Source organism: Pistacia vera, unplaced genomic scaffold (genome assembly GCF_008641045.1).
Source record: "Pistacia vera cultivar Batoury unplaced genomic scaffold, PisVer_v2 Contig345, whole genome shotgun sequence".
Lineage (NCBI taxonomy): Eukaryota > Viridiplantae > Streptophyta > Magnoliopsida > Sapindales > Anacardiaceae > Pistacia > Pistacia vera.
This window is the reverse complement of record NW_022196163.1, coordinates 137,164-160,656: the sequence shown is the minus strand read 5'-3', so window position 1 is coordinate 160,656 and position 23,493 is coordinate 137,164. Positions and strand designations below refer to the sequence as shown.

The 23,493-nt window shown below is 36.2% G+C and overlaps 2 protein-coding genes and 2 pseudogenes across 2 annotated transcripts; 2 read left to right on the top strand and 2 right to left on the bottom strand.

Annotated features, from left to right (window-relative positions):
• Window positions 1–359: 359 nt before the first annotated feature.
• On the bottom strand, window positions 360–1,217 carry LOC116138956 (annotated as a pseudogene).
• A 2,577-nt stretch (window positions 1,218–3,794) lies between these two features.
• Window positions 3,795–9,091, top strand: LOC116138955 (annotated as a pseudogene).
• A 4,217-nt stretch (window positions 9,092–13,308) lies between these two features.
• On the top strand, window positions 13,309–20,023 carry LOC116138969 (ABC transporter B family member 28-like). Its single transcript, XM_031424639.1, has 16 exons — window positions 13,309–13,750; window positions 14,006–14,193; window positions 14,289–14,312; window positions 14,518–14,619; window positions 14,875–14,965; window positions 15,505–15,605; window positions 15,789–15,839; window positions 15,977–16,105; window positions 17,024–17,086; window positions 17,158–17,437; window positions 17,995–18,143; window positions 18,244–18,333; window positions 18,772–18,906; window positions 18,991–19,047; window positions 19,156–19,212; window positions 19,372–20,023. The coding sequence occupies exons 1-16, from the start codon at window positions 13,348–13,350 to the stop codon at window positions 19,606–19,608; spliced, it is 2,157 nt and encodes a 718-aa protein (XP_031280499.1). The 5' UTR covers window positions 13,309–13,347; the 3' UTR covers window positions 19,609–20,023.
• A 211-nt stretch (window positions 20,024–20,234) lies between these two features.
• LOC116138992 lies at window positions 20,235–21,327 on the bottom strand. Its single transcript, XM_031424669.1, has 2 exons — window positions 20,777–21,327; window positions 20,235–20,672 (listed from the first exon to the last, which is right to left on the bottom strand). The coding sequence occupies exons 1-2, from the start codon at window positions 21,233–21,235 to the stop codon at window positions 20,406–20,408; spliced, it is 726 nt and encodes a 241-aa protein (XP_031280529.1). The 5' UTR covers window positions 21,236–21,327; the 3' UTR covers window positions 20,235–20,405.
• Window positions 21,328–23,493: the final 2,166 nt, after the last annotated feature.

The window sequence follows — 23,493 nt, the reverse complement described above, 5'->3', positions numbered from 1 at the left end:
AATATTTTACACAATTTAAAGCTTATAGTTGCTGTGATAAACTGCAATAATTTTATAAAGACCGCACAACCTTCTCTCATAACCCTTCGCGTGACAGCTCGTAATTGTCAGCTTGTAAATGAGTTTAACCTGCTTGCTATGAGTCATGTATACTCATTTGCTATTACGAACTGCCAGTGGGAGTTGTAAGAAAAAGTTGTGAACTAGCATTACTCTTTCATATGTTGCCGTGGCCTTTTCCCCAGTATCTGTGTCACTTAAATGCCATCGCGGAGCATAACCACAGAATTTATACTACAGAAGGTTGGATTTTAAAATCTTTAACAAACGGAATTGAAGCATTGTTTTGCTTTCTGATTTGTGTCTACATATATTTTCACTGTGTGATTATCAGGAAATAAATGTAGAATCTGCATGATTTTACATTTTGAAACGTTTTAAGAAAGGGTAATGAGAGCATTTAGGTTGGCAAGGCACTCAGTTTGGAAGGCTAAGGAAAGTATCCATGAAAGATCATCAATAGGCTCCACGGTTGCCACCCCCACCAATCTACACTTCCCTTCTTTATCCAACCTCTCCCCTCTTCCACTTCTGATTTTTCCCTTTGACTCCTCGGATGTAAGCACCGTCTTCACCAGCAACGGAGGCGCTCTATAAATACTTCCCACAGAAAACCAGAATTTGGCCGTGAATTCAAGATCAACCTACAAATTACAAATAAATATAATGGATAGAATTCTGAACCTCATTCCTGAAGAGTATAAAAAGGATAGAAAATCATTATTTATTTATACCACTATTTTACCTGGCCAGATTCTTGGTTGATGCTTCCATGAAAGAGTTCAGGGACAATATCAATCTTTAGAAATGGTGGCAAAGGCAATCCACAAGAACTTAGTTGTTCCACTGTAAGTGGAAATAAGAGTTTTCAGGTCGAAAGAAACTGAAATTTCTGGTGTGACATCACCATCTTTGATATTTTTGTACCAGCCCAGTTCCAGTTCCACCTTGTGCGTCATATTCAAAGTCGGGATATCTGGAAATGCCAAGGTTGCAAGCTCCAAAGTCTTGAAGTTAATGGTATAAACATCAGTTTTCGGCAACTGAGTTTGAGTAGTTGTGGTGGTAGCGGAAATGGGTTGTTCTTGGCTAGGATTGTAAGAAGAGAAAGCAAGTGTGTTGATTCTATAACTTGTTTTCTTGAGGTGAATTGGCATAGAATTGGAGGATTTGAGCAGTTTATCTACAAACCCATTTGTGGAGAATCTTATTTTTGAGTTCTATGAAGAAAATATTTTAGTTGTTACTATGGTGACTCAGTGCATGCGAAGTAACCAATCAGAAGCACAAGTTTAAAGGATATGAGGCTGGTTTGTATTTGATCATGGACCTTATCTTTCATTCGAAAGATCTTGTTACAGTAACTGACGGATGCATACATTTTGTGTGCAATCGATGCTTGATAGTTGACATGTGTAAGGACCATAAAAATGAGCGATACTTAGACACCGGAAATGGGATCGAAAATTTGCACCGAAATACGTGGCCCTGGACTCGGACGTCGCCACATAGGACACGATAGAAAACTTCCGTAATGGATAGCTGTCCAACATTTTCGGAGTATGAACGACCATTCATTCAGGAATAGACGACAGTCCATAACAAATATTTAAAAATAAACTAAAACAATGGACCACTGTCCAAATACTAGGGACACATCCATTAATATAAACGACCGTTCAAATAAGCACACTAATGGATGCCTTTCATCTAATGTGACGACCGTCCACAATAGATGGACTGGCATCCTTTAGTGTTAAATTTTTTTTTTTTTTTAATAAGCACACTAGATGGACGCCTTTCATCTAATGTGGACGACCGTCCACAATAGATGGACTGGCATCCATTTAGGTTTTTTTTTTTTTTTTTTAAAAAAAAACAAAACTTAGATGATGCCAGTCCATCTATTTGACGGTCGTCTTTTTTTTTTTTAAAAAAAAAAAACAAAACATTAATGGACGGCCATCCCTATAAAAGAACGACTATCCACAATAGATGGATTGCCGTCCTTTATGTTTCATTTCTAAAAAAAAAAAAAAAATTAAAACAAAACATTAGATTGATGATAGTCCATCTAGTGTGGATGGCCATCCTTATAAAAGGGACGGCTGTCCACAATAGATGGACTGGCATCCATGTAGTGTTAAAATATTTTTTATAAAAAATAAAAACAAAACATTAGATGGACGGACGCTAGTCCATCTAATATGAACGGCCGTCCCTTTTATAGGGACGACTGTCCACAATAGATGGATTGGCGTCCATAAGCAATCTAATTTTTTTTTTTTTAAATAAAAACAAAAAATTAGATGGACTCCAATCCATCTAGTGTAAAATGGACGGCCATCCACAAGAGATGGACTATCGTCCATATTATGTTAAAATTTTTAAAATTTCAAAAAGTTTCCATTTTGTTTAGGGATTTCAAAACTTGCAGAAGAAACGCTGAACAGCGCCGCCGTTGAAGCCACACTACCTGCCGTCGTTGAAGCCACATTATCTGCCGCCGTTATTCACTTCTTCATCGTCATCGTCTGGACTCCGGCTGTGAGTATTTTTTTGTTTAGGATGATTTGAGAATTTTTTACTTCATTTCTGATTCAATGAGGAAGAATTAAACAATTGCTCTATAATGATAATAGAATGTGTATAGTGATCTAAACAATCGTTCTATCATGGGATGGGGATCTAATTAGAGTAACTTTGTGGATGGTGCTTGTTCTCTTTCCCCTAATGTTTAGATGAGGCTTGGACAATACTATGTTTAGATGATAGTTTTCATACAATCCAATTATGTTGGAGGTTTCTGTGAGAATAAAATGTTATGACATTGTGTTTACTATGGTATTTTATTGAGCCTATCACCTGAAAACTTGGCAATCCGTAAGGTGCCAGTTACTTATGTTGATGCATTCTTGGGTATTTGTCTTGGTATTCTATCGTTTCACATAAAATTGGTGCTTTAGTGGGTGCTTTAGTGGCTGGTTTTTGTATGGTTCAGACAGTTTACCAGCCTTAATCATTTCATCCTGAAATGTAGAATACTTTACAATCATACAAAGGAAGTCGCAGGTGGTTGGTTTACAATCATACATGGGTGCTTCAGTGGTTGGTTTTTGTATGGTTCAGACAGTTTATTTAACTGGCTTATACTAACATTCCCTTTTCATTTAGCCATTATGATTATAGTGTTAAGAGGATGTAAAAAAGCTATGATTAGCCAAGCTTTTCTGTTGTTTCGGTTTAGCCTTTTCTAGGTTTCCTTAGCTATTTTTGAATTTTTGTTATAAAATCCACTAACTGTGGTTCAATCCTTTTACCAAATTATGTGTCTCCTCCTGACCCTAATGACATAAAACAAAAGGCTTTGAAGTGGTGGCAAAGTGCAAGTCACAGGAGATTGCCTATATTTTCGAAATTGCATGGCTTCTACATTATATTCAGAGTTTAATTTCACATTGATCTTGATAGCATAAGAACAAAGTAAACTTATTGATAAAGCTCGGCAGAAACGCATGTGCACTTGGAGAATGTCCCTATCTGTGCATGTGAATTGTTTTAATATGATACAGTGGAGGGAATTCTTCTAGAGAATGTCTATTTGTGCCTTCATTAATCTTTGGTGAGTTTGCTTGTAGGGCGGTTTTTTGAGTGCTAAAGGCGCGAGGCCAGAGCCGTTGTGGAGGTTGCTGAGTAAGGTTGGACTACTGTAGCACTGGAGCCATCTTCACTGTTATTTTTGTTGTAATATGAGCACAGTGTGGGAGAATGTTATGTCTATATTTAGAGCGCAGATTTTAGAAGAGATTGATTCAGAAGGTAAAATGATTTATCCTTTATTTGTTATCAATTTTCAAGTTTTGTTGTAAACTCATGGCTTCTTGATATCTTTTTTCTCTTATGATCCAGGCGGAGTTTTTTGACCGATACAAGGTATGAACTGTTTATCATTTCTTGCTTATTAAGTAAATGTGAATACTGTTAGCTCAACAGGTCGTTAGGATCTCTGCTGGTTGATATGGCAAAGAAAATAAAAAGTGACTAACTTAAATGTTAGATTTCTCACTGAGGAGATCTATTTGACAGTTGTCTCTATTATTTGATGAAATCTTTGTGTGTTTCTGCTTCTAGGTTGGAGAACTCAGTGGTTTTGTTACGTCTGATTTAGGTTCTCTTAAAGATCTTGTCAGTGAGAACATTTCAAGAGATCGTGGATTTCGGCACTTCTGAGGCAAGCCACTCTATATCAAAGTGAGCTTTTTACTGCCTACAATTAATCATGTAGTTAATATTTTCCATCGTGATGGATACAATTTATCTTTCACATCTATTAGCAAATGCCGAACTCTTTTTCAGGCTGGTTGCTAATTAAGGCTTGTGCCTTATCATGTCTAGGAGATTTCATGTTTTATTTGGCATTCTGTTCCATTTGTTATACATGGTCTTATATCTCCAGTATTCTTTGCTCTTTTAGGTTGTTGGCACATATGCATTCTATTTGCTCTACCCCTCAGCTTGCACCAATTCTGGGCCTACTGATGCTTACTGTGTCTGTTTTAGTCGGTAATTTCCTCTCTTGAAGTTTTCAGTTTAATTATATTAGCTTTTTCATGCTTAAAGTGAATGCTACCATTCTTTATTAAGCCTGAAATATATTGTTTTCCAAATCTGCATTTTCTTTTATTTGTTTTCCTGTAGATCTTCCATCATTAGAACAACTTGCATTAAAATGTTATGTGTTATATGGATTATTACAGAGGTTCAAACGTTTTAAGTTTTTTTAATTTCATGTATCTAATTTCTCTCTTGAAATTTGAGATCACAGTGTCCACTGTCCCAGAACCATCACTTTTTTTATGGGATTGTGGCAACACTTAGACTCTCTTCTGTAATCATTTTTCTCTTAGGCATTGTTTGCAAAAAATAAGATGTAATCTTGCATACAGCCTGTTTCTTCCAACAGAAAACTCAACTTTTGTCTAGTAGTAGTTACTTCATGATCATATTACTCTAATTTGGAACATTCATACCATACTTTGTCTATTTCAGTGTTATTATCTCTGCTAACTTTTGTATCTCAACTGTTCAACACGATCAACTGGTGCTATTTTAAGGCTCATGGAATGCTCGGCATCTTGTCTGATTGTGTGGCAGAAACTTTCTCTGCTATTCGGACTGTAATTCTTTAAACTCTTGCTCTTTACCATATATAGTTTGTAATTGTATTTCTTATTAAGGATTTGTTATAAGTTACAAGGTCCAGGTGTTAATTATATAGACCACCATCGTCTGGCTTTTTTAGTTGGGCTGTAATGAAGGCTGGATACAGAGCTGATAATTTATTAAATTATAGGTAAGATCGTTGGTGGTGAAAAGCGACAAATGTTAATGTTCGGTAGCCAGGTAAGTTGTTGTTTTTGGATTTTTTTTTTCATTTTAAACATATCTTACTAAAATTCTCATTTACATAGCTATAATTGGAAATATCATAACTTCTTCAATACAATTGCCTTTATTTAATGGATTTGGCAGTTTCTTGCTTTCGGAATAGTGCATAAAGCTTGGGACTTTCAAATCTTTGAATGATCTTTGACTAGAGTAGCCATATATTTCTCTGTTGGCTTTATTCCCTTGGAGGAAGCAAAGTGAAGGCGGTGGCACTTCTAGCTTGTGAATCATTTTCTTCCATCCATCAGTTGGTTATTTTAATCTGAAATCAGTCTGCTTTTCCCTGCCTTACATTCTTATTCGTTTTTAATACTGATAGTATGAAATAGGTTAATCATCGGACTTTGAATATATCCATTATTTATATTGGGTTCACTTAGTGCTTAGTTTAAGTGCGTATTGCATCAATCCTCTTGGGGCCTCCTACGTGCATATGCTGTGGCTAAGGGATTTTTAGGTATCAATATACTACAATTGCATTTTGTATCCAAGTGAATGTAATAGCTAATTTGTAGCACAATTTGAGTAATAGAATGTAGTAAGTGATATAACTTACCAAATTATTGTTACATTATTTATGATCCAACTTTAAGTGTACTCTCACGGTTTTAGGTAATATAAAAAAAAAAAAAAAAATAGAGTATTGCATCGTTTCTATTTGCATAGTCAATTAGAAGAATACAAAGATACTTCTCTCTACCTCAGCATCTGCACTTGCTTATTTTTCACAATTCAATAAATTTTAGGATTATGGTTCTCTATATGAGAAGATGCCATGTCCCTTGTCTAATGAATTTTCTTGATTGTTTTTTCAACCCTACACAGTTTCTTTATATCTTACGATTTAGTTTTGTAATTCTCATAGCTTCCATATGACCACTCCTGAAGCCACTTTAAATCCTTTCCTCGCAGCAAATTACACAGCTACATATATAATGCTGATCAAACACTCATCTTTCAAGTATTAAGGGGAAATACGTAAACTAGCAAAATGAAGTCACAAGCCATTAGAATTTTAACCTTGTATCTTGTGGTCTGCTCATCATTTTTTTCTCTCCCTTTGTCTTGAATGTTCCGAGTCTTGCAGGGGACTCTCTGTTGAACTGTGGCTCTTTTATTGGATACACTTTCACACTAACCTTTGCGGTAAGTTCTGTCTGCATATCCTTATGCTTTTGCTTGTCAATCTATGTTACCTGATCTAATGCATCTGTCAGGTCCAAGGACTGGTTAATACATTTGGAGATTACGTGGAACTTTTGCTGCTGTTGAGAGGATTAATTCTGTTTATCTGGAACAGAAGTGATGAAGCACTTGCTTATGGACTGGAGAGAAATCCAGCAAAAAGAATGAAAGATGAAAATATTAAATTGTTCTTATCCAATGACTCATTGGAAAAATCAATATTCAATATGGATTACATGTCAGCTTTAAAATCAGCAAGCAATGCGTGTACTGTTGCTTGGTCTGGTGATGTTGCCTTGAAGGTATCTTTGATGAAGTTTGCATATTTATCGGATGCAAATATCACTGCTTGATTTAGTTTGATGCATGTATATTTTTATTCCACTTCTGTATTGTGATTTGGTTATTACATGGACTGATGTATTCTCACTATCCTCCAATATGAGTTACTACCTCTTGTGAGATAACAGGTAGTATTTGTTAAAATTTGAATGAGGTATTTATACAAGTAACAGAATTAAACTTTAAGATTGGAACTTATTGATTTCAACCAACTTCCTGCTAATCACAACTTTTGAATAAAATTTAAATAAGCTAGCATTAGTACAGAAGCTGACTTTGGAAGTTCAATTGATTACAAGCTATTATTGTTATCTTCAATTTGTTTTCAGAGTACAGTTTCCTTTCTTTCTCTTTCCTTCCCCTTCCTTCCGTTTGGGAATAGCATCTATTTCAGACAAATGTTTAGTGTAATTATGACAAAGGTTTTAGAATGATTGCTTTTGATATGCAATTTATTGTACTGTGCCACTGAAATACTTGTTTTGTCATCAGATGTGCACTTTTCTTATCCGTTGAGACCTGATGTTGAAATTCTAAGTGGTCTTAATTTGACACTAAAATGTGGAACTGTGACAGCTCTAGTTGGCCCAATGTGCGGGCAAAAGTACAATAGTACAGCTGTTGGCCGTTTCTATGAGGTTTTAGTAAACTTTAATTTGATTTTGTATGTAGTTCTGTTTGCTCGTCATAGAAGTGAGATTTGGTGCTCTAGCTGATTTCTCATTGTTGCAGCCAACAGAGGACGTATACCAGTTAGTGGAGGATGTCCGGACTTTTGACAAGAGTGAATGGGCTCATGTTGTCTCCAGTAAATCAAGTAATGTCTAACCCCTTGCTCTATTTCTGTATCAATTTTGTGCGAGGGTTTTTTTCTTATGCTTTCAGTTAATATTGGCTTATACTTCTCAGTCATTAATGAGATACCCACAACTAGATTAGTTCATCGAATACTGTTTATGCTGGATGTTTGTGTTATTAGTTCTAATGCAGAAGCATTCGTGAAATCTTCTTTGTGACACAGCACAGCACAGCGAAATCAGTTCAGGTTCATTCAGGAACTTAGGAGGATTTCTTTATCGGCATAGTAGATTTTTCTATAAAATCTGTTTACTATTATTCTCTAGAAGGCATAGTTTGTTGGGATCTGATGCTTAGTAGTCTTTTTGGCTGAGGCTTTGTTTTTCATTCATTTGATATTAATAGTGCTGTGTTTCTCAAAGTTGAATTATTAATGTACGGACCTGTCCTTTTTTCCGTTCTGTTGGTGAAAATATTGCATATGGGCTTCCAGATGATAATGTATCCAAGGATGATATTATAGAGCAGCCAAAGCAGCAAATGCTCATGAGTTATAATTCTCTTCCTCATGTCAGTCTTCCAAATCTGATTCGGTATATATCTGCTACGTGGTGTTTTGTTTCTGATGCTTTCTTCTTTTATGGATTAAAGGGCTATGACACACTAGTTGGTGACGTGGAGGTCTTTTGAGTGGAGGCCAGAGACAGGTAATGTAATGAGGCTTTGGAGAGAGATGTTTTGAGAGAGAAAGCAGTGATTTACTCTTTTGCTTCTTCAGAGAATGCTATTGCTAGAGCTCTACTGAAGAATCCCCCAATACGATTCTTGGAGGTGAAGTTTCATTTCTTGTTTGGTTCGTGCTTAGTAGTATTTTTTTTTTTTTTATGAAGCTTTCTTAATCTTGACACATGGCACAGTGACGTATTAGGCCCATTCCTTGTTTAGTTTTTTTAGCATGTCCAAACAAATGCTGTTCTCTGCTACAGCTACCGTGCACTGGATGCAGTTAGTGACGCCTGGCCAGGATGCTCTGAACCATCTTATGAAGGGCAGGACAACATAGTGATTGCTCATAGATTAAGCACAGTTCAGAATGCGCACCAAATTGCACTTTTTTCTGATGGTAGGGTTGCAGAGCTGGGAACTCATTTCGAATTGGTGGCTAAGAAGGGTCAATATGCTTCTTTAGTTGACACTCAACGGCTGGCATTTGAGTGATAATGAATTTGCTATAAGAAAAGAAAGCAGATCATTTGCCAGATATGCTGACTGACAAATGCAACAACTAATGTGAGTTCTAAAGTGAATTTCATGTTGCTTCTCTATAATTATGGCATTGGTCACTTTCTTTCCTTCTTGAATACCTTTCATTCTTGCAAAGCGATTCAATTATGCCATTGGGGAAATGAGGCCAGGAGATTATAAGGAGAGTTTGGAATTCCAAGCAGGACAAGCTACTATACATTTCTTTCCTATGTATTTTAGGTGGGGGTGTTAAATGATACTTATTACTCAATTTAACGGCAGATTTTGTTGTAAACAAAACATTTTTGAATATTTTACACTTATAAAGCTTATAGTTGCTGTGATAAACTGCAATAATTTTATAAGACCGCACAACCTTCTCTCATAACCTTCGACGTGACGCTCAATTGGTCAGCTTGTAAATGAGTTTACCTGCTTGCTATGAGTCATTATACTCATTTGCTATTACGAACTGCCAGGTGAGGATTGTAAGAAAAATTGTGAACTAGCATTACTCTTTCATATGTTGCCGTGGCCTTTTCCCCAGTATCTGTGTTCACTTAATGCCAATCGCGGAAGCATAACCACAGAATTTATACTACAGAGAGGTGGATTTTAAAATCTTTAACAAACGGAATTGAAGCATTGTTTAATGCTTTTCTGATTGTGTCTACATATATTTTCACTGTGTGTTATCAGGAAAAAATGTGAATCTGCATGATTTTACATTTTGAAACGTTTTAAGAAAGGTAATGGAGCATTTAGGTTGGCAAGCACTCAGTTGGAGGCTAAGGAAAGTATCCATAGAAATCATCAATAGGCTCCACGTTGCCACCCCAACCAATCTACACTTCCCTTCTTATCCAACCTCTCCCTCTTCCACTTCTGATTTTTCCCTTTGACTCTCTGATGTAAGCACCGTCTCCACAGCAACGGAGGCGCTCTATAAATACTTCCCACAAAACCAGAATTTGGCCGTGAATTCAGATCAACCTACAAATTACAAAATAAATATAATGGATAGAAATTCTGAACCTCATTCCTGAGAGTATAAAAAGATAGAAATCATTATTTATTTATATCCACTATTTTACTGCCAGATTCTTGGTTGATGCTTCCATGAAAGAGTTCAGGGACAATATCAATCTTTAGAAATGGTGGCAAAGGCAATCCCAAGAACTTAGTTTTTCCACTTGTAGTGGAGGAATATAAAGAGTTTTCAGGTCGAAAGAAACTGAAATTTCCGGTGTTGACATCACCATCTTTGATATTTTTTGTACCAGTGCCCAGTTCCAGTTCCACCTTGTGCGTCAATTCAAAGTCGGGATATCTGGATGCCAAGGTTCAAGCTCCAAGAGTCTTGAAGTTAATGGTATCACTAGTTTTCGGCAACTGATTTGAGTAGTTGTGGTGGTAGCGGAAATGGTTTTTCTTGGCTAGGATTGTAAGAAGAGAAGCAAGTGTTTGTTATTCTATAACTTGGTTTTCTTGAGGTATTGGCATAGAATTGGAGGATTTGAGCAGTTTATCTTACAACCCATTTGTGAGAATCTTATTTTTGAGTTCTATGAAGAAAATATTTTAGGTTGTTACTATGGTGACTCAGTGCATGCGAAGTAACCAATCAGAAGCACAAGTTTAAAGGATATGAGGCTGGTTTGTATTTTGATCATGGCACTTATCTTTCATTCGAAAAGATCTTGTTCACGTAACTGACGGAGCATACATTTGTGTGCAATCGTGCTTGATAGTGACATGTGTAAGGACCATAAAAATGACAGCGATACATAGACACCGGAAATGGGATCAAAATTGCACCGAAATACGTGGCCCTTGTGGACGTCGCCACATAGGACACGTAGAAAACTTCCGTAAATGGATAGCTGTCCAACATTTCGGAGTATGAACGACATTCATTCAGGAATGACGACAGTCCATAACAAATATTTAAAAATAAACTAAAAATCAATGGACCACTGTCCAAAATCTAGGGACGAACATCCTTAATATAACGACCGTTCAAATAAGCACACTGATGATGCGCTTTTCATCTAGTGGACGACCGTCCACAATAGATGGACTGGCATCCATTTAGTGTTAAATTTTTTTTTTTTTTTAAATAAGCACACTAGATGGACGCCTTCATCTATGTGGACGACCGTCCACAATAATGGACTGGCATCCATTTAGTGTTTTTTTTTTTTTTTTTAAAAAAAAAAACAAAACATTAGATGGATGCCAGTCCATCTATTGTGGACGGTCGTCTTTTTTTTTTTTTTAAAAAAAAACAAAAACTTAGATGGCGCCATCCCTATAAAGGAACACTATCCACAATAGATGGATTGCCGTCCATTTAGTGTTAAATTTATAAAAAAAAAAAAAATTAAACAAACGTAATCTATCTTTTTATTAATATAACATTTTCAGTAAATACAACATTCTTTGAATGGAATACTCTCAAAATCTTTAACTGAGGATATGTTTTTTCTACTTGTACACTTGAATTATTTAACTAGAACTTTGATGTAAGGCACAACAAATGAGAGATGGTTACGCTTGAAGCTAAACAACGTCTTATTTACTGCTTTTTGATTAATGATCACTCACATTGTATAATCTCACCCATTTTGTTGAATCTATGGGAGTGATTTAACCTTCAGTGAAATTTCTTATCATTTTTTAGAATAGAGTAAACAACATGTTCCCACCCAAAGATTAGCAAAAATCTAAGTTCCCACTCCTGGTTTCATTTATCTCATATTCTTACCCTTAAATTAACACCATTAATGATTTTTGGGCTCTAATACAATATGGAGAGTATTATTACAAAATACCCTTACAAATAAATTAATAAATTACTTTTTAACCCCAAATAAATTTGGGTTTTTCTTGCAACTGCAAGGGAGGCAAAAATCGTGAGAAAAGGCCTAGATTTGACCAAGGCGGACGAGGCTAGGAGATGGATGGTTTCGTCGGGGATGAGTGGGGGAAGGTAGTGGTGGTGATAATGATGTCAAACGACACTGGAATCCGGCTAGATCTGGATTTTTCCGATAGCTGCGAGGGAAGGGAAAACCGCGGATAAAAGGCTCAGATCTGGCGAAAATGGAGGCGGACGAAGCTGGGGGATGGATAGGTTTGTCGGGGATGAGTGGAGGAAGCTAGTGGTGGTGGCGGTGATGTCAAATGGTGCCAGAATCCGAATAGATCTAGGTGTTTCCGTAGTCGCGGGGGAGGGGAAAGTCACGGAGAAAAGGCTTAGATCTGGCCAAAATGGAGGTGGACAAGGCTGGAAGATGGATGGGTTTGGTAAGGGATGAGTGGAGGAAACTAGTAGTGGTGGCAGTGATTTCAAACGGCGTTGGAATCTGGCTAAATCTAGATTTTTCTGACAGTCAGTATGAGGGAAAAATCACGGAGAATAGATTTAGATTTAGCCAAAATGGAGGCGGATGAGGCTGGGGGAGGATGAGTTATGTTGGGGATGAGTGGGGGAAGCTAGTGGTGGTGGCAGAGATGTCCAACAGCGATGGAATTCGGCCAGATCTAATTTTTTACGACTGTCGCGAGGGAGGGGAGCGATGAGGGGTGCTTGTGAAAGAAATTTGAGATGTAAAGGGTTATGTTGAAATTTTTATTTTTATTTAAGATTTAATGCAGTTCAAATTACCATTTTACCCTTTTTACATTAGATTAAATGTTTTTCTTTTAATTTAAGGGTGAGAATCTAAAATAAATGAAACTAATGATGGAAACTTAGGCTTTTGCTAATCTTTGGGTGGGAACATGTCGTTTAGTCATTAGAACATTTTATATTTCACATAATTCATAACTACTTTGAGGTGATGATATGCTTATAAGTAATGCTATAATAGTATAATCTAGATTTTTGAGGTATAATTTGATTATGATTTCCCGGAGAATAATTAAACAATTTTTGAAATTAAATCGGAAAATGATTTAACAAATATTCTTCAGTTGGTGTAAAATACTAAAATGTACCAGTCTGGCAGATCAGAGAAAAAAATTCTCTCCTAATGATTTTTACTTCCATCTCTTCCTACGGTGCCGTTTAGACTATTCACAACAACAACTGCTCACGGGTTTGTCATGCGAGTACTTTATTAGTTATTACAGTACGGTAGTTTCTTACTTTATTACAAGACCGTTAGCGAGTCCGAGCAACGCACTCTTTTTTCTTTGATTCCTCGTTAGTTTCAACTTTCAACATAATCTCTCCGCGTGTTTTTACAGTGAAGAGGAGCATCCATGGCCACCGCTGCCACAACTCCCCCGCTCCTTCTCCGAACCAATCCCACTCGCCTTCCACCTTCAGGCCGCTACGCGCTCACCAAACCTCCTAGACTCTTTCGAACTTCTCCTGTCCGCCAATCCCGTGGTTTCCCGCCAATTCTACGCACAAAATTCAACACCAAACGTTCAATCTCGTGTGCTTACGTCACTGGACCCGCTTCTGACCCGATCGTCAGTGAGCCCGACCTGAGGCTCCATGAGTCGGATTCGCGGACTGAGGAAATTCAATCACCTCCGAACTTGATTACTTGGGGGCTGTTATGGAGTCTGTTAATGAAGCACAAGCTGAGGTTAGGTCTCTCAGTTTTGACTCTCGTTGGTGGCACCACGTGTACTCTTTCTATGCCCATATTTTCAGGTACGACTGGAAGATTTTTCTAAACAATTGAGAGAAATAATAGGAACGAAATTTTGGGGGTTGCTTTTTATTAGTATGTGATTAGAAAAGGATTTTTAAAAATTAAGATTTAATACCAAATCTGAATTGTATTTTAATATTTGAAAACAATTTTGTGAGATAAAATGTCATTTCTCACTTTGTGAAAACATTTTAAATGACTTGTATTTAGATTCTGTATTCCTTCTAGTTTAATCTTTGGTGAGTTGCTTGTAGGGCGGTTTTTTGAAGTGCTAATAGGCGCGAGGCCAGAGCCGTTGTGGAGGTTGCTGAGTAAGGTTGGACTACTGTACGCACTGGAGCCAATCTTCACTGTTATTTTTGTTGTAAATATGAGCACAGTGTGGGAGAATGTTATGTCTATAGTTAGAGCGCAGATTTTTAGAAGAGTATTGATTCAGAAGGTAAAATGATTTATCCTATTTATTTGTTATCAATTTTCAAGTTTTGTTGTAAACTACATGGCTTCTTGAGATATCTTTTTTCTCTTATGATCCAGGCGGAGTTTTTTGACCGATACAAGGTATGAGACTGTTTTATCATTTCTTGCTTATTAAGTAAATGTGAATACTGGTTAGCTCAACAGGTCGGTTAGGATACTCTGCTGGTTGATATGGCAAAGAAGAATTAAAAAGTGACTAACTTAAATGTTAGATTTCTCACTGAGGAGATCTATTTGACAGTTGTCTCTATTATTTGATGAAATCTTTTGTGTTTTCTGCTTATAGGTCGGAGAACTCAGTGGTTTGTTAACGTCTGATTTAGGTTCTCTTAAAGATCTTGTCAGTGAGAACATTTCAAGAGATCGTGGATTTCGGGCACTTTCTGAGGCAAGCCACTCTATATTAAGCGAAAGTGAGCTTTGTACTGCCTACAATTAATCATGTAGTTAATTATTTTCCATCGTGATGGATACAATTTATCTTTCACATCTATGTAGCATAATTGCCGAACTCTTGTTCAGGCTGGTTGCTAATTAAGGCTCTGTGCCTTATCATGTCTAGGAGATTTCATGTTTTATTTGGCATTCTGTTACCATTTGTTATACATGGTCTTTATATCTCCAGTATTCTTTGCTCTTTTAGGTTGTTGGCACAATATGCATTCTATTTGCTCTAGCCCCTCAGCTTGCACCAATTCTGGGCCTACTGATGCTTACTGTGTCTGTTTTAGTCGGTAATTTCCTCTCTTGAAGTTTTCAGTTTAATTATATTAGCTTTTTCATGCTTAAAGTGAATGCTACCATTCTTTATTAAGCCTGTAAAATATGATTTTGTTTTCCTAAATCTGCATTTATCTTTCTATTGTTTTTCCAGTAGATCTTACATCATTAGAACAACTTGCATTAAAATGTTATGTAGTTATATGGATTATTAACAGAGGTTCAAACGTTTTAAGTTTTTTTAATTTCATTGTATGTAAGTTCTCTCTTGAAATTTGAAATCACAGTGTCCACTGTCCCAGAACCATCACTTTTTTTATGGGATTGTGGCAACACTTAGGATATCTCTTCTGTAATCATTTTTTCTCTTAGGCATTGTTTGCAAAAAATAAGATGTAATCTTGCATACAGCCTGTTTCTTCCAACAGAAAACTCAACTTTTGTCTAGTAGTAGTTACTTCATGATCATATTACTCTAATTTGGAACATTCATACCATAACTTTGTCTATTTCATGTTTTATTATCTCTGCTAACTATTGTAATAATCTCAAGCTGTATACAAACGATCAACTGTGCCTATTTTTAAAGCTCATGGAATGGCTCAGGCATCTATGTCTGATTGTGTGGCAGAAACTTTCTCTGCTATTCGGACTGTAAGTACTTTAAACTCTTGCTCTTTACCATATATATGTATTTGTAATTGTAGATTTCTTATTAAGGATTTGTTATAAGTTACAAGGTCCAGGTGTTAATTATATAGACCACCATCGTCTGGCTTTTTTAGTTGGGCTGTAATGAAGGCTTGGATACAGAGCTGATAATTTATTAAATTATAGGTAAGATCGTTTGGTGGTGAAAAGCGACAAATGTTAATGTTCGGTAGCCAGGTAAGTTGTTGTATTTTGGATTTTTTCTTTTCTTTTTAAACAATATCTATACTAAAATTCTTCATTTACATAGCTATAATTATGGAGATATCATAACTTCTTCAATACAATTTGCCTTTATTTAATGGATTTGGCAGGTTCTTGCTTATCGGAATAGTGGCATAAAGCTTGGGACTTTCAAATCTTTGAATGAATCTTTGACTAGAGTAGCCATATATATTTCTCTGTTGGCTTTATATTCCCTTGGAGGAAGCAAAGTGAAGGCGGTGAGCACTTCTAGCTTGTGAATCATTTTCTTCCATCCATTTCAGTTGGTTAATTTTAATCTGAAATCAGTCTGCTTTTCCCTGCCTTACATTCTTATTCTAAGTTTTTAATACTGATAGTATGAAATAGGTTAATGCATCGGACTTTGAATAATATCCATTATTTATATTAGGGTTCACTTAGTGCTTAGTTTAAGTGGGCGTATTGCATCAAATCCTCTTGGGGCCTCCTACGTGCATATGCATGTGAGGCTAAGGGATTTTTAGGTATCAATAATACTACAATTGCATTTTGTATCCAAGTGAATGTAATAGCTAATTTAGTAGCACAATTTGAGTAATAGAATGATGTAATAAGTGATATAACTTACCAAATTAATTGTTACATTATTTATGATCCAACTTTAAGTGTACTCTCACTGTTTTAGGTATATAAAAAAAAAAAAAAAATAGAGTATTGCATCGTTTCTATTTGCATAGAAATCAATTAGAAAGAATACAAAGATACTTCTCTCTACCTCAGCATCTGCACTTGCTTATTTTTCACAAATTCAATAAATTTTAGGATTATGGTTCTCTATATGAGAAGATGCCATGGTCCCTTGTCTAATGAATTTTCTTGATTGTTTTTTCAACCCTACACAGTTTCTTTATATCTTACTGATTTAGTTTTGTAATTCTCATAGCTTCCATATGACCACTACTGAAGCCACTTTAAATCCATTTCCCTAACAGCAAAATTACACAGCTACATATATAATACTGATCAAACACTCAATCTTTCAAGTACTAAAGGGGAAATACGTAAACTAGCAAAATGAAAGTCACAAGCCAAGTTAGAATTTTAACCTTGTATCTTGTGGTCTGCTCATACATTTTATTTCTCTCCCTTTGTCTTGAATGTTCCGAGTCTTGCAGGGGGAACTCTCTGTTGGAACTGTGGCTTCTTTTATTGGATACACTTTCACACTAACCTTTGCGGTAAGTTCTGTCTGCATATCCTTATGCTTTTGCTTGTCAATCTATGTTACCTGATCTAATGCATCTGTCAGGTCCAAGGACTGGTTAATACATTTGGAGATTTACGTGGAACTTTTGCTGCTGTTGAGAGGATTAATTCTGTTTTATCTGGAACAGAAGTTGATGAAGCACTTGCTTATGGACTGGATAGAGAAATCCAGCAAAAAGAAGTGAAGGATGAAAATATTAAATTGTTCTTATCCAATGACTCAATTGGAAAAAATCAATATTCAAATATGGATTACATGTCAGCTTTAAAATCAGCAAGCAATGTGTGTACTGTTGCTTGGTCTGGTGATGTTTGCCTTGAAGGTATCTTTGATGAAGTTTTGCATAATTTATCGGATGCAAATATCACTGCTTGATTTAGTTGATGCATGTTGATATTTTTATTTCACATTCCTGTATTGTGATTTGGTTATTACATGGACTGATGTATTCTCACTATCCTCCAATATGAGTTACTTAACTCTTGTGAGATAACATGTAGTATTTGTTAAAATTTGAATGAGGTAGTTTATACAAGTAAACAGAATTAAAACTTTAAGATTGGAACTTATTGATTTCAACCAACTTCCTGCTAATCACAACTTTTGAATAAAATTTAAATAAGCTAGCATTAGTACAGAAGCTTGACTTTGGAAGTTCAATTGATTACAAGCTATTTAGTTGTTACCTTCAATTTGTTTTCAGAGTACAAGTTTCCTTTCTCTTTCCCTTTCACCTTCCTTCCGTTTGGGAAATAGCATCTATTAATCAGACAAATGTTTAGTGTAATTATGGGACAAAGGTTTTAGAATGATTGCTTTCTTGTTTTGATATGCAATTTATTGTACTGTGCCAACTGAAATACTTGTTTTGTCATGCAGATGTGCACTTTTCTTATCCGTTGAGACCTGATGTTGAAATTCTAAGTGGTCTTAATTTGACACTAAAATGTGGAACTGTGACAGCTCTAGTTGGCCCAAGTGGTGCGGGCAAAAGTACAATAGTACAGCTGTTGGCACGTTTCTATGAGGTTTTAGTAAACTTTAATTTCTGATTTTGTAATGTAAGTTCTGTTTTGCTCGTCATAGAATGTGAGATTTTGTGCTCTAGCTGATTTCTCATTGTTGCAGCCAACAAGAGGACGTATAACAGTTAGTGAAGAGGATGTCCGGACTTTTGACAAGAGTGAATGGGCTCATGTTGTCTCCATAGTAAATCAAGTAATGTCTAACCCCTTGGCTGCTATTTCTGTATCAATTTTGTGCGAGGGTTTTTTTCTTATGCTTTCAGTTAATATTGGCTTATACTTCATCAGTCATTAATGAGATACCCACAACTAGATTAGTTCACATCGAATACGTGTTTATGCTGGATGTTTGTGTTAATTAGTTCTAATGCAGAAGCATTCGTGTAAATCTATCTTTGTGACACAGCACAGCACAGCGAAATCAGGTTCAGGTTCATTCAGGAACTTAGGGAGGATTTCTTTATCTTGGCATAGTAGTATTTTTCTATAAAATCTGTTTACTGATTATTCTCTAGAATGCATAGTTTGTTGGGATCTGATGCTTAGTAGTCTTTTTGGCTGAGGCTTTGTTTTTCATTCATTTGATATTTATAGTGCTGTGTTTCTCAAAGTTGAATTATTAATGATACAGGAACCTGTCCTTTTTTCCGTGTCTGTTGGTGAAAATATTGCATATGGGCTTCCAGATGATAATGTATCCAAGGATGATATTATAAAAGCAGCCAAAGCAGCAAATGCTCATGAGTTTATAATTTCTCTTCCTCATGTCAGTCTTCCAAATCTGAATTCGGTATATATCTGCTAATGCTTATGTTTGTTTCTGATGCGTTTCTTCTTTTATGGATTAAAGGGCTATGACACACTAGTTGGTGAGCGTGGAGGTCTTTTGAGTGGAGGCCAGAGACAGGTAATGTAATGATGCTTTGAGAGAGAGAGAGAGAGAGAGAGAGAGAGAGAGAGAGAGAGATGTTTTGAGAAAGAAAGCAGTGATTTACTCTTTTGCTTTGATCTTCAGAGAATTGCTATTGCTAGAGCTCTACTGAAGAATGCCCCAATACTGATTCTTGATGAGGTGAAGTTTCATTTCTTGTTTGGTTCGTGCTTAGTAGTATTATTTTTTTTTTTTTATGAAAGCTTTCTTAATCGTGACACATGGCACAGTGACAGTATTAGGCCCATTCCTTGTTTAGTTATTTTAGCATGTCCAAACAAATGCTGTTCTCTGCTACAGGCTACCAGTGCACTGGATGCAGTTAGTGAACGCCTGGTCCAGGATGCTCTGAACCATCTTATGAAGGGCAGGACAACAATAGTGATTGCTCATAGATTAAGCACAGTTCAGAATGCGCACCAAATTGCACTTTTTTCTGATGGTAGGGTTGCAGAGCTGGGAACTCATTTCGAATTGCTGGCTAAGAAGGGTCAATATGCTTCTTTAGTTGACACTCAACGGCTGGCATTTGAGTGATAATGAATTTGCTATAAGAAAAGAAAGCAGAGCATTTGCCAGATATAGCTGACTGACAAATGCAACAACTAATGTGAGTTCTAGAAGTGATATTTCATGTTGCTTCTCTATAAATTATGGCATTGGTCATCTTTCCTTTCCATCTTGAATACTCTTTCATTCTTGCAAAGCGATTCAATTATGCCATTGGGGAAATGAAAAAGGGCCAGGAGACTATAAGGAGAGTTTGGAAATTCCAAGCAGGCAAAAGCTACATATACATTTCTTTTCCTATGTATTTTAGGTGGGGGTGTTAAATGATAACTTATTACTCAATTTAACGGCAGATTTTGTTGTAAACAAAAACATTTTTGAATATTTTACACAATTATAAAGCTTATAGTTGCTGTGATAAACTGCAATAATTTTATAAGGATCGTACAACCTTCTTTTATAATCTCTGATATGGTAACTCGTAATTGGTCAGCTTGTAAAGCCTGATCTGCTTGCTATGGGTTATGTATACTCATTTGCTAACTAACTAATTACGAACTATCATGTCGGAAATTATGAGAAAAAGTTATGAGCAGTACTCTTTCATATGTGGCCGTGGCCCTTTCCCCGGTATCTGTGTCAGTTAAATGCCAATCGCGGAAGCATAACCACAGAATTATACTGCAGAAGGTTGGATTTTAAAATCTTTAACAAACGGAATTGAAGCATTGTTTAATGCTTTTCTGATTGTGTCTACATATATTTTCACTGTGATTATGAGGAAATAAATGTAGAATCTGCATGATTTTACATTTTGAAACGTTTTAAGAAAGGGTAATGAGAGCATTGAGGTTGGCAAGGCACTCAGTTGGAAGGCTAAGGAAAGTATCCATGAAGAAATCATCAATAGGCTCCACGGTTGCCACCCCAACCAATCTACACTTCCCTTCTTTATCCAACCTCTCCCCTCTTCCACTTCTGATTTTTCCCTTTGACTCCTCTGATGTAAGCACCGTCTTCACCAGCAACGGAGGCGCTCTATAAATACTTCCCACAGAAAACCAGAATTTGGCCGTGAATTCAAGATCAACCTACAAATTACAAAATAAATATAATGGATAGAAATTCTGAACCTCATTCTTGAAGATTATAAAAAGGATAGAAGTTCATTATTTATTTATATCCACTATTTTACCTGGCCAGATTCTTGGTTGATGCTTCCATGAAAGAGTTCAGGGACAATATCAATCTTTAGAAATGGTGGCAAAGGCAATCCCAAGAACTTAGTTGTTCCACTTGTAAGTGGAGGAATATAAAGAGTTTTCAGGTCGAAAGAAACTGAAATTTCCTGGTTGAAATCACCATCTTTGATATTTTTTGTACCAGTGCCAGTTCCAGTTCCACCTTGTGCGTCATATTCAAAGTCGGGATATCTGGAAATGCCAAGGTTGCAAGCTCCAAGAGTCTTGAAGTTAATGGTATAAACATCAGTTTTCGGCAACTGAGTTTGAGTAGTTGTGGTGGTAGCGGAAATGGGTTGTTCTTGGCTAGGATTGTAAGAAGAGAAAGCAAGTGTGTTGATTCTATAACTTGGTTTTCTTGAGGTGAATTGGCATAGAATTGGAGGATTTGAGCAGTTTATCTTACAACCCATTTGTGGAGAATCTTATTTTTGAGTTCTATGAAGAAAATATTTTAGGTTGTTACTATGGTGACTCAGTGCATGCGAAGTAACCAACCAGAAGCACAAGTTTAAAGGATATGAGGCTGGTTTGTATTTTGATCATGGACCTTATCTTTCATTCGAAAAGATCTTGTTACAGGAACTGACGGATGCATACATTTTGTGTGCAATCGATGCTTGATAGTGACATGTGTAAGGACCATAAAAAATGACAGTGATGCTACAGACACCGGAAATGGGTACTAAAAATTTGCACCGAAATACGTGGTCCTTGATTTGGACGTCGCCACGTAGGACACAATAGAAAACTTTCGTAAATGGATAGCCGTCCAACATTTTCGGAGTATGGACGGCCATTCATTCAGGAATAAACGACGGTCCATAACAAATATTTAAAAATAAACTAAAAATCAATGGACTACTGTCCAAATACTAGGGACGAACATCCCTTTAATATAAACGACCGTCCAAATAAGCACACTAGATGGACGCCTTTCTATCTAATGTGGACGACCGTCCACAATAGATGGACTGGCGTCCATTTAGTGTTAAATTTAAAAAAAAAAAACAAAAAACAAAAAACAAAAAAACAAAATATTAGATGGACGGCTGTCCCTATAAAAGGGACGACCGTCCACAATAGATGGATTGCCGTCCATTTAGTGTTAAATTTTTTTTTTAAAAAAAAAAATTAAATTAAAACAAAACATTAGATGGACGATAGTCCATCTAGTATGGATGTCCATCCTTATAAAAGGGACGGATGTCCACAATAGATGGACTGGCGTCCATGTAGTGTTAAAATATTTTTTATAAAAAAATAAAAACAAAACATTAGATGGACGCCAGTCCATCTATTGTGGACAGCCGTTGGCGTCCATAAGCAATCCAATTTTTTTTTTTTTTTTAAAAATAAAAACAAAAAATTAGATGGACTCCAGTCCATCTAGTGTGGATGGCTGTCCATTTTATATGGACGGCCGTCCACATGAGATGGACTGCCGTCCATATTATGTTAAAAATTTTAAAATTTCAAAAAGTTTCCATTTTGTTTAGGGATTTCAAAACTTGAAGAAGAAACGCCGAACAGTGCCGCCATTGAAGCCACACTATTTGCCGCCGTTGAAGCCACATTATCTGCCGCCGTTATTCACTTCTTCATCGTCATCTTCTGGACTCCGGTTGTGAGTATTTTTTTGTTTAGGATGATTTGAGAATTTTTTACTTCATTTCTGATTCAATGAGGAAGAATTAAACAATTGTTCTATAATGATAATAGAATGTGTATAGTGATCTAAACAATCGCTCTATCATGGGATGGGGCTCTAATTAGAGTAACTTTGTGGATGGTGCTTGTTCTCTTTCCCCTAATGTTTAGATGAGGCTTGGACAATACTATGTTTAGATGATAGTTTTCATACAATCCAATTATGTTGGAGGTTTCTGTGAGAATAAAATGTTTTGACATTGTGTTTACTATGGTATTTTATTGAGCCTATCACCTGAAAACTTGGCAATCCGTAAGGTGCCAGTTACTTATGTTGATGCATTCTTGGGTATTTGTCTCAGTATTCTATTGTTTCACATAAAATTGGTGCTTTAGTGGGTGCTTTAGTGGCTGGTTTTTGTATGGTTCAGACAGTTTACCAACCTTAATCATTGCATCCTGAAATGCAGAATACTTTACAATCATACAAAGGAAGTCGCAGGTGGTTGGTTTACAATCATACATGGGTGCTTTAGTGGTTGGTTTTTGTATGGTTCAGACAGTTTCTTTAACTGGCTTATACTAACATTCCCTTTTTATTTAGCCATTATGATTATAGTGTTAAAAGGATGTAAAAAAGCTATGATTAGCCAAGCTTTTCTGTTGTTTCAGTTTAGCCTTTTCTAGGTTTCCTTAGCTATTTTTGAATTTTTGTTATAAAATCCACTAACTGTGGTTCAGTCCTTTTAACAAATTATGTGTCTCCTCCTGACCCTAATGACATAAAACAAAAGGCTTTGAAGTGGTGGCAAAGTGCAAGTCGCAGGAGATTGCCTATATTTTCGAAATTGCATGGCTTCTACATTATATTCAGAGTTTAATTTCACATTGATCTTGATAGCATAAGAACAAAGTAAACTTATTGATAAAGCTTAGCAGAAACGCATGTGCAATTGGGGAATGTCCCTATCTGCGCATGTGAATTGTTTTAATATGATACAGTGGAGGGAATTCTTCTAGA

Coding starts and splice junctions, on each gene's coding strand:
- LOC116138969 (XM_031424639.1), top strand. CDS start 13,348: ATGGCCACCGCTGCCACAACTCCCCCGCTCCTTCTCCGAACCAATCCC. Junction 15,840..15,976: donor TGTTAATGTTCGGTAGCCAG/GTAAGTTGTTGT, acceptor TGGATTTGGCAG/GTTCTTGCTTATCGGAATAG. Junction 18,144..18,243: donor TGTTGGCACGTTTCTATGAG/GTTTTAGTAAAC, acceptor TCATTGTTGCAG/CCAACAAGAGGACGTATAAC.
- LOC116138992 (XM_031424669.1), bottom strand. CDS start 21,235: ATGGGTTGTAAGATAAACTGCTCAAATCCTCCAATTCTATGCCAATTC. Junction 20,673..20,776: donor TCAACCAAGAATCTGGCCAG/GTAAAATAGTGG, acceptor TGTAATTTGTAG/GTTGATCTTGAATTCACGGC.